The sequence below is a fragment of the Aspergillus nomiae genome (assembly GCF_001204775.2).
Source record: "Aspergillus nomiae NRRL 13137 chromosome Unknown contig00142, whole genome shotgun sequence".
Taxonomy (NCBI): domain Eukaryota; kingdom Fungi; phylum Ascomycota; class Eurotiomycetes; order Eurotiales; family Aspergillaceae; genus Aspergillus; species Aspergillus nomiae.
The window spans coordinates 1-11,402 of NW_015378197.1; the positions used below are offsets into that span (position 1 = coordinate 1).

Sequence of the window (11,402 nt, forward strand, 5' to 3'; positions counted from 1 at the left end):
CAAGTGAAGTAGAGAGAGGAGAGGGAGAGAGAGTAATTATGAGTGATAAAGGGAAATGGCGACTCAAATAAGAATAGAAAGAACAAGGGAGGAAGAGAAGGAGAAAAAGTGAAAATAAAAAGACAATGTGTATTGGGTGCCAAACGTTTCCTGGGTATGAAAGGGGTCAAGAGTTAAGACACTTAATCTTAACCTTGAACATCATTTAGCAGTCTCGCGACAAGTGCATATCCAAACAATAAGGCGAGACCAACCCAAACTCGATTTCGTCGAACCCAGCTTTGGCCCGCTTCTCGTGCGACATGACCACCTTCTACCACAGCCCCGAGGCCATGGGCACTTCCATTCGGGCGCCTCCGCAGTGCACTGGTCTCTGGTGAACATTTTGTAGCAGCAGCATTTGGGTCAGGTATGAGTTGACCAGTGTTCGTGTCAATACGATTGTCCCTCATCCACTTCCAGTTCTCTTGGTCTAATTCTGGCCATTCTGCGCGAAATTTCAGCCCGCCATCCCCTGCTTTCACATTATTGATTCCCTTGGCTGTAGGGGTCACTCCCGGAGTGGAAATGACGTGAGAACCTCCACCGGTGGAGTTCCACCATCTCGATCGCGCGGCTAGCACTCTTCGTTCCGCTTCTGACGCACTGACGCTACCCGTAGTCATCTCTTCGCTAGTCATAAAGGAGAGTAGTCCGATAAGAATCGTCGAAACCTCCCAAGCTGGGTTGAAGGACTTGGGATGAAAATCACTGATACTGAGACATAGTCGAGCAGATGGTTGAAATCGGCCGCTCGGGGTATGCATGCGGATGGCTGGTGGAGCAAATGGGTACTCTGGAGGGAACATCAATGTACCCCAGTATTGTCCATTCTCGTACGGTGTCCCAGGGGGGCCAGTGAGGATGTAATGCCATCTATATCCTGTATCAATGCCGACTCGGGAGAAACAACGGTAAACATGATCGACATCTTACTCAAGAATGTTGGACTCTGATGGATGAGCGATTATATAGGGTGGTGGGTTTTTTTGTATGTTCTGATATTCACGAGTAAGCTGTATAGTAGTCAGTAACAGCTCGAGTACTATTTAAGTTACCAGACTCACCCGTTTGAAGGCTGCTTTTGTCGCCATCTTTTCACAAGGATTGTATTCTGCCTAGCTCGGGCCCTAGTTTCAAGTGCGGAGATTCAGGGAAAATCCCACGGAAGACGATAAAATGGAGGCAGGCCAATACGGTTTGTAGACTGCGCAGGGTTTGTCTAATGAGCAAAGTGATGATGGAAAGTCACTGTGTTGTTGGATGAGTGAATCTAAGGAGCAGTGCCGGTCACGTGCCAAAATGTAGCCTTCATCTCAACTTCCGGGACAATTGAAGATAGCCGAGAAAGCCTTCCAGATGTGTCGCTGGCCATTGTAGCCGCAACAATGTCTTCCCCACTTTCTGCCGAAGATGAAGATGTACGTATGATCTCTTAGAATTGATCAAAGCACGCTTATTTCTGTGATTGCTAACCACATTTCTCTATTTTCTCAGATCTTCGAGCGTCTTCAACAGCGTGCCGACCCGAAAGTTCTCGAGGAGCAGCAGCAGGCCGTGAATGAGCGAATACACGCCATCTACCAGAAGGCACAGACCCGTCTTGGGGAATTGGTGTGGTTTCACTTCCCTCTTATGTTTTTCTTATCCTTGTTTCCCCCCTTCTCTAATATTGCATAGAGGCAAAAGACAACTGAACATACTGCAATGAGTACTGATCCCATGCCTATGATATTAGATCGACCAAAACTCCACCCTTCCATGTGCCATTTCCTCTGTTCAAGTTCTTAACGCACACCACACGCGCAGGGGCTTTCTTGAACGGATTTTTAACCCTCTTTTGAGTTCTAACCAGAAGAAGCTTTACACTCTCTCTGAAGCCTTACGGGAAGTCTCGGCACGTGCCGATAGACTAAGTAGATTTGGTTTGTAACCCATTGTTATTTGCCACTAAGACTTTGATTAACGCAATTGTAGACATTTTCCAGCAACCAGTGTCTGTGTACTTGGATCAATCGCCCGAAGGAGACCCACAAACGGGACTCCCAAATCTTGACGTGTATGTATCGGTCAAAGAGAAGTCTCGTGTTCTACTGAAGACCGGGACCGATCTCGGTAACACGGAGGGATCCGCATATGGCAATCTTCTCTGGCGGAACGTGTTTGGCGGTGCCGAAAACCTAAATTTGAACGCTTCACTGGGTACTAGGACAAGGTCTGCCTACCAAGCAACATTTGAAACACCTATTCTGAGTGACCCGGATTTCCGCTTGGAAATTGGCGGCATCGCCAGCTCTACTCAAAAGGCCTGGGCTAGTCACGAGGAGGTCTTGAAAGGTGGTTGGAGTAAGCTCCGGTGGATGAGTCAGTCTGGCCATCGCCATGAAGTCGGGTACAATGGTTTTTGGCGGCAGATGACTGGGCTAGCGGAGAACGCATCCCCAACAGTCCGAGCAGACGCAGGTGATAGTGTGAAAAGCAGCATCTTTCATTTGTGGTCCAAAGACTGCAGGGATAATGGGCTTCTTCCATCTCGTGGCTACTATGCTAAAGTTTTCAATGAGCTAGCCGGTTGGGGTCCGCTAAAGGGAGATGTATCTTTTTGGAAATCTGAAATTGAAGCACAAAATGCAATTCCAATTCCAGTGCCTGGCATCGAAGGCGATAGTGGTATCAGCTTTACCACTGGATTCCGTGCCGGTCTCCTTTGTCCCCTTGGAATGGATGCCGATCACAGACTCCAACTTTCGCGCACTAATGATCGCTTTCTTCTCGGAGGCCCCACGGATGTTCGTGGTTTCCGCCTCTGCGGCCTTGGGCCTCACGATGGAGCTGATGCTGTGGGAGGAGATGTATATGCTGCAGGGAGTGCAAACTTGCTCCTTCCACTCCCCCGAGTTGGTGCGGAAAAACCCTTGCGGTTTCAGGCGTTCGTGAATGGCGGTCGTCTATTGCCACTGCGAACCGCACAGAAGAGCGCACCTGCTACAGGCTCAGAAGTGAAGGATGCCATGGTTTCTACAATTTCCGAGCTGGGTAATGGAATGCCTAGCATCGCAGCAGGAATTGGACTCGTGTACGCTCATCCAGCTGCTAGGTTCGAGCTGAACTTCTCTTTACCACTGGTGCTAAGGAAAGGCGAAGAAGGCCGTAAAGGTTTGCAGCTTGGAATAGGTATTAATTTCCTGTAGAAAGTCTTAGTCTTGTTGCGATTAATAGAAGTCTTTGTGGTATTAGTATTACAATGGATGTACCGCGTGATTAGTGTATTGTACATGATCTAAGCCCAATTTGGTAAACATCCACATCAGCCTCTTAACCATCCAAGTCACGGGTCTCGTCGGACTTAATACGGCAATACCGACAACTGTCACTACAACTACTAGTTGTGCTCTCCCACTACAGCATTCCGCTCCATGTTGGTTTGTCTTTCTCTCAATTCGTTGACACCACCAATAAACTACGATTGTATTGTTATTTGTGTGCGCTTTCACCTTTGAACCCTCCCCTATCTAGACAACTTCTGCTTTCATCACTCGGCCCCAATGGCCCAATACTACCCGCAACAACAGCCCTACGGATCCCAGGCTTCTGCACAGAACCTTCAGTTTTATCCTTCTTCCTACGGTTCTGTGTCTGGCCATACAACTCCCTCTCAAGCTTCCTATGGTGGCTTTAGTGCAGGCCCTAACCCGGCTGCTCAGGCGTACCCCATTGGAGGGGTTGGTGGTGGATATGGCGGCTTTGGGTCTCCAGCCACTGGTGTTAGTGGGCGGATGGGCGAACAGGGTGGGTTGAGGACTGGATGGCTTGCTGCATTCGGTACAGAGGGATATGAGGGGGAACCGCCGTTGTTGGAGGAGCTGGGGGTAAATTTCGAACATATCAGAACTAAGGCTTGTTCCCCTTGTTGTTATCCTTCATCATGATGGCATCAACTTACATTTTGTAGACTTTGACAGTGCTCAACCCTTTCGCCCGGATCGACCAGCATCTTATGGATGACAGCGATCTCTATGGCGCACTGCTTTACATCGTCCTCTACGGAACATTTCTCCTCCTTTCTGGTAAAGTCTTTTACGGTTATATCTACGGTGTTGCAGTTTTCGGCACTGTCGCTTTACATTTAATTCTCAGTCTTATGTCTCCGGCCCTCGATACTGCCCCGGCGCCTAATGCTGCGGACCAGGCCAACTACGACCCTCATCACAAACCTTCGTATTCCGAGGCCTCGGCCGCCGGTCATTTCTCGGCCACATTGACATTCCCTCGCTCTGCTAGTGTTCTGGGTTACTGTTTCCTACCGCTTGTGCTGACTAACCTTGTTGGGATAATGATCCCTATGGACACTATGTTCGGGTACCTGTTGACTACAGCTGCCGTAGGGTGGTGTACTTACAGCTCCTCCGGAATGTTTTGCGCGGTTGCGCGGATGCGTGGGATGAGAGGCTTAGTAGCGTACCCATTGGCGCTTTTTTACGTCGTTTTCGGGATCATGGGGATTTTCTCTTCACGCGGAAGTGGGAATTTGGCTGCAAAGACGGCTGCAACTTGATATTGAAGCTTTCTCTCGAAACCAATGTGATATGTCTTCTAAGTGGATGGTCTCGGTCCTGAGTAGATAACAAGGGATTTCGGTCACATTATAATAATATGTAAAAAATATCATGAATCTGCGATCTCTACACTCGTGCCTACAGGCTTTCTGTTTGTCAAATCCAATCAACGAGAGCTGCTTGCTTATGGCTGATGAAAGCAACAAAATAAGAATAGGCCTCAAAAAAGGTACAGGTAATAGAAAGTTAACTGTCTACTGAAATTCCGCTTCGGCCTGAGCGTAAATGACGTACGTAAGATGAACTATCTACCAGAACGGGCTTCCCTCGCCATACCTTTTTAACTATCTATCATCGATAATCAGAGTAAAGCCTCAGCATTAGTATGGAATTTGCCAATTCCCTCAGACACTAGCATAGAACACTACCTTCCTCGTCTTTCGCAGGAGCCCAGTTCTCTAACCATTCCCGTGCCTTGCTGAGATCCCCTCCCGTGGCTTCAACAGATGCCACACACCATGGTAAATCATACCCTTTGCTACTAGCCATGGAACCTTCGGCCGCTATCATCTCCGCGAGTATGCGGCGCTGCTGGCCCACTTGGTCGGCGCAAAAGTAAAAAGGCGCGGTGTTTAGACTACCGCTCTGCAGACATATGGCGTCGACGAAGGGTTTAATTGTGGCTAGAATATTTGCTACGCTCATCGATTCGAGCGGAGTATCATTCTTTGGTATGGAAGAAGGCTCTCTGATCCGTCGCCCATTCTTGCAATACTCATTCTGACACCAGGCCTTCCCACACCCTGTCATCATTTGCGAAAGGTATCGACGCTCGATGCGACGGCGGAGTGCCTTTCCTTCTGGGTCATACGTGTCCACATATAGTGGTCCAAAGCAAAAACTGCAGAGGCCCAACGTATCAGTCCCTGGCGTGGCTGCATTTTGTACACTGCGCCCATCAAGTGTACGGCCACAATTTTGGTTCATGCAAACACGGGGTGGGGGTTTTGACAAGCGTTCCAGGTCGTGATGACGCAAATGGGTCTTCATGTCGCGCAGTCGAACAATTTTGTTACACAGGTGACACTCTGTTGTGCGACCACCGTCAACTAATTCATGCGGAGTAAGTCCAGAGACCAGGACTTCTGGATCGTGCATATCGGGATCCGTCTCGCCTTTTTGGGGGACTACAAGATGACAAAATTGACACAAGATTGGTTTCTCTGGACAATCAGTTATGCGGTGATGAGCGAGTCGCGGAAGGCCTTCCATCTCAAGCCCACAAGCGCGACATGAACGCTGGGAGTGGAAGATAACGGCATGCTTCTGCTTACTTGCAAAATCATTGCCATAAGATGAGTCATGAGGGCAATGCCAATGATTCTGCCACTCAGACGACCTTTTTTGGAATACATTATGGCACTGGGGGCAAAGTACGTTGTTCCGAAGGCAAAAGCTCTCGTGTAGCACTAGCGTTTGCTGAGGCACCCACTGTTGGCAATTGCCACATTGAATTTCATTCGGATTACCATGCGCTAATGTCTCCTTCGAATCTCCGTCGGAGCCAACTGAATGACTAGTTGAAATCTGCAACTTGTATTGCAGCGGTAGCTCTTGCTTCTGTGAATACTCCTCGCTGCATTCAAAATTGCCGAATGCATAAACCGATACATATAGAGCCTCTGCCGTCTCCAGCTCTACATTTGTGGACTCAATCTGAATACACTTTATTGGTTGGGTAGTGAAGTCACCCAAAAGGTGCTGGTCTTCCCTAGGACGGTTCCTCTGGCGAGCGGTGAGGGGGCTGATAAAAAGGAAGACATCCGCATCATCTGCGCTTTCAATTGTGATAACAATAGGCTCTCCGCGATCCCACTCGCGGATTTCGTAGTCAACGTATGTACCTGGAACTACCAGGCCATTCACTTTCTCTCCAATAGAAAGTACCCCGCCAGTTGACGAGTCCCCCTGAGTTCCAATGGCACGAGATGCCTTCTCCAGCCGCCTCTGGTAGGTTTCTCTTGCCTGATCTTCAGTTAAGGCCACAATGTCTACCTCCAAGTCTGTATCAATAATGCAAATGCCGTCACCGTCTGGCTCAATTTTGTCCACCAAGAACCTAAACGACTCGTGCCGACCTCCCGACACCTGCAAGACCTCTCCTGTGCTTAATGTCGTGAAGTTATCTCGCAGGTATCGTTCAAGCAGAGCCTTCCAATCCTCTGGATCATAACCAGCCTCAAGAGGACGGAGACGAACATAGGTTCCCTTGGGCAACTGTTCAACATGGACTGTGACTATAGGAGCTAATTCCGGGGCTAAAGAAGCAGGCAGTGGTTCCGTAGTGGCGTCTATCGCTTCCGATGGTTCCGAAGTCTGCCGGTACCTACTTGTCTCCGACGGGAATTGGTTCTCTTCAATCCCTAAGGCGTCTCTCAAGAAAACACTAAGACCAACTTCGTTATCTTCGGCGGAGAACTCGCGGATCCCAGCGTATATCGCACGGCCATTCTTGGGGTTGACAATACGGAATGTTAACGGATGAGGTAACTGATGCTGACGTTCTAAAGCTTGTTCGCGTGCTCGTGACTCAGCCGCAAAGGTTCGTGGATTGAGTGGATCAAAGGCTGTAGTATATGGGTGAGCAGGCCTATTTGAAAGTACCTCCTGGAGTGGGGCAGCTGCGAGGAGCTGCTCGAGGGCGGACTGGGGCAAAGTGATTTTGTCGCCGGGCAGCTTGGGCGTACGACCGGGCGCAGTGACCGTGAATGAGGAGGACCAGCGCAAGAGGCTCGATTCCTTAGACATGACTCTGACTGGTACTATAGCAGAGGCTATGAGGTAAAATGAATGAGATATTCCGCAACATCTTAGATAGGCGGGGCAACCTTTCTTGATAGTGGAGGTGTCTGGAGTTTATACGAAGATAAAAGAAGCGTCGCGGCTGTTCTCGAAGCTACCCTCACCGCCAAAGTTTCTAAACATTTGTCATAAATCTACTAGTTAACTAGTTAACTATTGCCTTCATCCTTATGCTGAGTAAAAACTGACCTACTCACCGCAATTGCTGGGTTTCAGATCTGATGTATAACCAGCTGTTGTCTACCTATCAGTGGCAATTACTTTGATGTTCTTTCCTGCCCAGGCGATCCTATCCACCTACTAGAACAGGGTTAGCCGGTCTAGTCAGGGCAGAATAAACAGTATATAATGGAGTTCTCGATTATCCCTGCCGGCAGATTTTGATTTCGTTGAGGACTTGAAAAATCTAGAGAGGTTATATGATCTATTTCTCTAATCTATAGATGTATGAAGGGGATCAATTAATAGACAGGAAAAGGAAAGGATTAGGTAAAAGCGCTAGACAAGGGAACTTATGGAGTGGTCCCAAGGACTTACTGTATTTGAAGACGAGGAAAAGGCAGAAACACACAGAGAACACAAGAATAGAACTACCTTTGGTCTAGGTTACTTTCAACTTGAAGCTAGTAAACAACTTCTACGTAGCAGATATGGCGGATGTAAACGGCACAGCCACGTTACTTCATTGGCTCCATATTTCCACGGCGTTACATACCCCTCAGACAAAAAGAATTGTATCAGCTGGCATGAAGCCAGCCTTCTTGTTCAGGTCATGGAAGGAGAAGGTTATTAATGCTATCAGGATCAGAAAAAACAGAGCCCTCAATGTTGGTGAAAAGTCATGAACAATGATTCACTTCACAGCACCTCAGATAAGACGTTCCCTGGGTATAATCTGAAGTACCCATTTAACTTACCCACATGTCAATAGAGCTGCCTCAAACGATGACGCGCACTTGTGTTACACCAGTCACACTAGAATGACATTCATTAGTCCTTGTGGCTTGAAAATCATACAAGCCAGTTCAGTAGCGTACCATCGTTGGAGAGCAACCTTCATTATGATCAATACAATATTCTCCTTGGCAACTCTGACACGTTCTTTGGCATTCAGTTTTGCAGGTAGCACACTGAAAGAGTACATCAGATTAATATGAGAAGTCCATCATTTTGGTATAATAAATTGGAAGAAGAAAAAAACACTTGCCGTTGGCCCGCACTCCCAGCAATCTCTGCTCACTCCAGGTTGGAATCTCTGCAACATTCATGTCAGCGGTGGTTGTTCATTACACTGGGATTGAGCAGTCACTGAGAAATTTACCCTTCGCTCGTGAGACAAGCTTGAATACTGGTTCCTTCGCGGTCCCCTAATCGCAGTTTGATGGGGTGATAAGTTAGTCCTTACTTGTTCGGGTCTTGGTAGGCAGTTCGTGCAGAACCATTTGTTGCACCGACGACACCAGCGATCGTTCAAACACTCTGCGCAACGGGCAACGAGGATAGGGTGCGCATCGGGAAAGAGCGCTGGACGCTTCGCCACAGCTATAGATGACGAATGCAAAGGGAGCGGGGCCAGCAAAGGAAACTGCCCTTCCGGGGATTCACCCCAAACTGCCGGACCTTCTGGTGAAGTATGGCAGCCGTCGCACCCTCTGGGACCTAAGGCAACGGTAGCGATTGCTGGTTCGAGTGGTTGACCTTCGCCCTGATACCTATTTTCGTTATGTCCTGGTGATTTGTAGAGATCAGAATTATGCCGGGGACCACGACACAGTACGGCGTCGAAAGATATGATACCCTCGCATTGTTGGATTGTGGGGGCCCAACCTTCCTCGATCGAGCGAGGTATAAGTTTTCCAGAGGGGCAATACCACGCATTCTGATAATACAATGCGCTCTCACGAGCGCCATCGGATTGGGGCTCTTCTTGCGTCTTCAGAGCTCCGTAGCTCGTTGTACGAGTGCATCTGGAACTCCACCAGTCACGGTACCGGCTCCTCATGATGGCTCGAGGCTGGCTCACCGGGGTGAAGTAATAAATACCTTTCACCCGAGGGGTCCCTTTGGGACGCGAAGGCCGGACAGCTCGCTGAAGCACCTGTATCAGTTTGCGCTCATTTAGCTGACGACATTCCCTTATTGACAGTATGTTTATACTGAAACGGTCTGTCAAGATAAGTTCCGCAACCAGATCTGCTGGAACAGGGAGACCATCCAAGATTAGGGTTCGCACATCTTGAAGGATAGAACCCCGCCCCAAACCAGCGAATATTCTTTGGAGAGGGGCCGAATGGGGTGCATCCTCAGTCAAGGAGTTCTCCAGACGTTCATTGTTACTAACCCGAGCTTCCGAGCTCCTTGATGGCTTATTAGGAAACCAGTGTCCAGGAAATTGGGTCAGATCGAGATGCCGAAAAATATACGGAGTTCCATAATCATGGAACGAAGAACGTGCGACGTTGAGGCTAGGGCAAGCAGTGTTGGGACTGAGAGGTATGGAGCCATATGATCGAGAATCAGGCTGTTCGAGAGAACATCCACGAGGGAAACTTGCTTGGGATGCGCCGCAAGAATAATACCTTCGGGCTTTGGCCGTGACTCCTCATCCTCTTCTTCATCTGACTGTAGCTCCTGGATGACAGGGACTAGTCCCACCTCCTTGGGAGATAGGCGGCGGGAGCCATAGTAAAAGTCTGAGGCTCGTGTAATGAGATTTTGGCGATAAGCCGCAATCGCCCCAACGGCAAGCTCATCCCCGGGTATCAAGATGGGTGCAGTATCAGGTTGAATTTCTTTGAGCGCGGCCCTGGCCTTGGCCAGTTCTGTCTCTAAGAGATCGATAGTTGACTGAAGGACGGCCGGCATAGCTCTGATATTTCCTGGGTCGATTGCAGTGACTAGTGTAGACCACAACTCTCCTTGGGCCATAGTTCAGTATAGGCGAAAAGTAAAGGGTCGGTAAGGTGGTATGCGCCGCTTATTGAAGTAGACAGAGAGATAGTGCAGGAGAAGCGGGCTGAGACTTTACATATATGAACATGGATATGAGTATATCTGAAGCATTTAGTGAAAAGAAAGAGTCAACGAGAGTGTAACGGGGGTCTGATGGCGAGTAACAATGTAAAGCGTAAGCCGGATAAATTGGGTTGAACGAACAAATCAAACTACACCGAGTAAATAGTGCTAGCGGCAGGAGTAGAAAGTACACCGAACAATTAACACAGGCGAAACGGAAATAACTAAAAGAGCAAGTCCGGGGAATGCGTTCGGGCCGGAAGCCGATGATTTCGTGGGCCAGACAAGTAGAATCAATAAATTCTAGAAAACCGATGGAACAAGCTTAAATATATGGATGGATTGGCTCTTGTCTTTGTAAGTCTAGAGAAAGAGATAGTATGGAGAGAAATATACGACCACGGATTTGTGATTGAAAAATACCGAGTCCCCCTTCAATGAATAAACTGGGTCGATCTTATATGAAGAATACATTATGAATGTGCTGGAATGGGGAGACGTGTCAATCAATCACTGACCAACCAATATCACAACCGCCGGTGGGCCATGGAGGGAAACATGAGCCCATCCCGAACAAGGTGGGTAATACAGCGCTGCAGGAAACATTAAGAAATCGAACGAAGAACAAAGCAGCATAAAAAACAAAGTTGCTTTTGATTATGAGCTGTAGAAAGGTATTTCGGGTCCCTAAATTTACCTTCACCCTCATGGATTGGTTGGGCAGTTCCGAGGAACTTGCCGGAGAATCCCTCATAACTAGGTCCACTATGAAAGGATGGAATTTAGTCTCAATTCTGAGTATGGCAAGAATATCTAGTTAGGTACGAGATGGTACCTTTCTACTCGGATGTTGATGAGGTTGGGGTTTGATACAAGCAAGTACTGTAAATGGATATCCGTGCAAGCAAGGTTATTCCTACCGATGTTTAT

At 48.3% G+C, this 11,402-nt stretch overlaps 4 protein-coding genes across 4 annotated transcripts; 1 reads left to right on the forward strand and 3 right to left on the reverse strand.

The window, feature by feature from the left end:
* Window positions 1-103: 103 nt before the first annotated feature.
* ANOM_005379 (ubiquitin-conjugating enzyme E2) lies at window positions 104-1,278 on the reverse strand. The gene is made up of 3 exons (XM_015550636.1): window positions 1,107-1,278; window positions 976-1,055; window positions 104-915 (listed from the first exon to the last, which is right to left on the reverse strand). Exons 1-3 carry the CDS (start codon window positions 1,131-1,133, stop codon window positions 189-191), a joined length of 834 nt encoding a protein of 277 aa, XP_015406686.1. The 5' UTR covers window positions 1,134-1,278; the 3' UTR covers window positions 104-188.
* A 112-nt stretch (window positions 1,279-1,390) lies between these two features.
* Window positions 1,391-4,594, forward strand: ANOM_005380 (uncharacterized protein; the record flags this gene model as incomplete). The annotated part of the gene is made up of 6 exons (XM_015550637.1): window positions 1,391-1,460; window positions 1,537-1,653; window positions 1,778-1,964; window positions 2,017-3,195; window positions 3,556-3,908; window positions 3,992-4,594. Coding segments are annotated over 6 exons (2,493 nt in total), but the record flags the coding sequence as incomplete, so codon positions are not given.
* A 412-nt stretch (window positions 4,595-5,006) lies between these two features.
* Window positions 5,007-7,403, reverse strand: ANOM_005381 (putative ubiquitin fusion degradation protein (Ufd1); the record flags this gene model as incomplete). Its single annotated transcript, XM_015550638.1, has 1 exon — window positions 5,007-7,403. One exon carries the CDS (start codon window positions 7,401-7,403, stop codon window positions 5,007-5,009), a length of 2,397 nt encoding a protein of 798 aa, XP_015406703.1.
* A 2,451-nt stretch (window positions 7,404-9,854) lies between these two features.
* Window positions 9,855-10,385, reverse strand: ANOM_005382 (uncharacterized protein; the record flags this gene model as incomplete). The annotated part of the gene is made up of 1 exon (XM_015550639.1): window positions 9,855-10,385. The coding sequence occupies one exon, from the start codon at window positions 10,383-10,385 to the stop codon at window positions 9,855-9,857; it is 531 nt and encodes a 176-aa protein (XP_015406702.1).
* Window positions 10,386-11,402: the final 1,017 nt, after the last annotated feature.

Excerpts from the sequence above, each read along its gene's own strand:
- ANOM_005379 (XM_015550636.1), bottom strand. The coding sequence starts at position 1,133 with ATGGCGACAAAAGCAGCCTTCAAACGG. Across the intron at positions 1,056-1,106 it reads CAAAAGCAGCCTTCAAACGG|CTTACTCGTGAATATCAGAA; the intron begins GTGAGTCTGGTA and ends ACTACTATACAG. Across the intron at positions 916-975 it reads TCAGAGTCCAACATTCTTGA|ATGGCATTACATCCTCACTG; the intron begins GTAAGATGTCGA and ends TACAGGATATAG.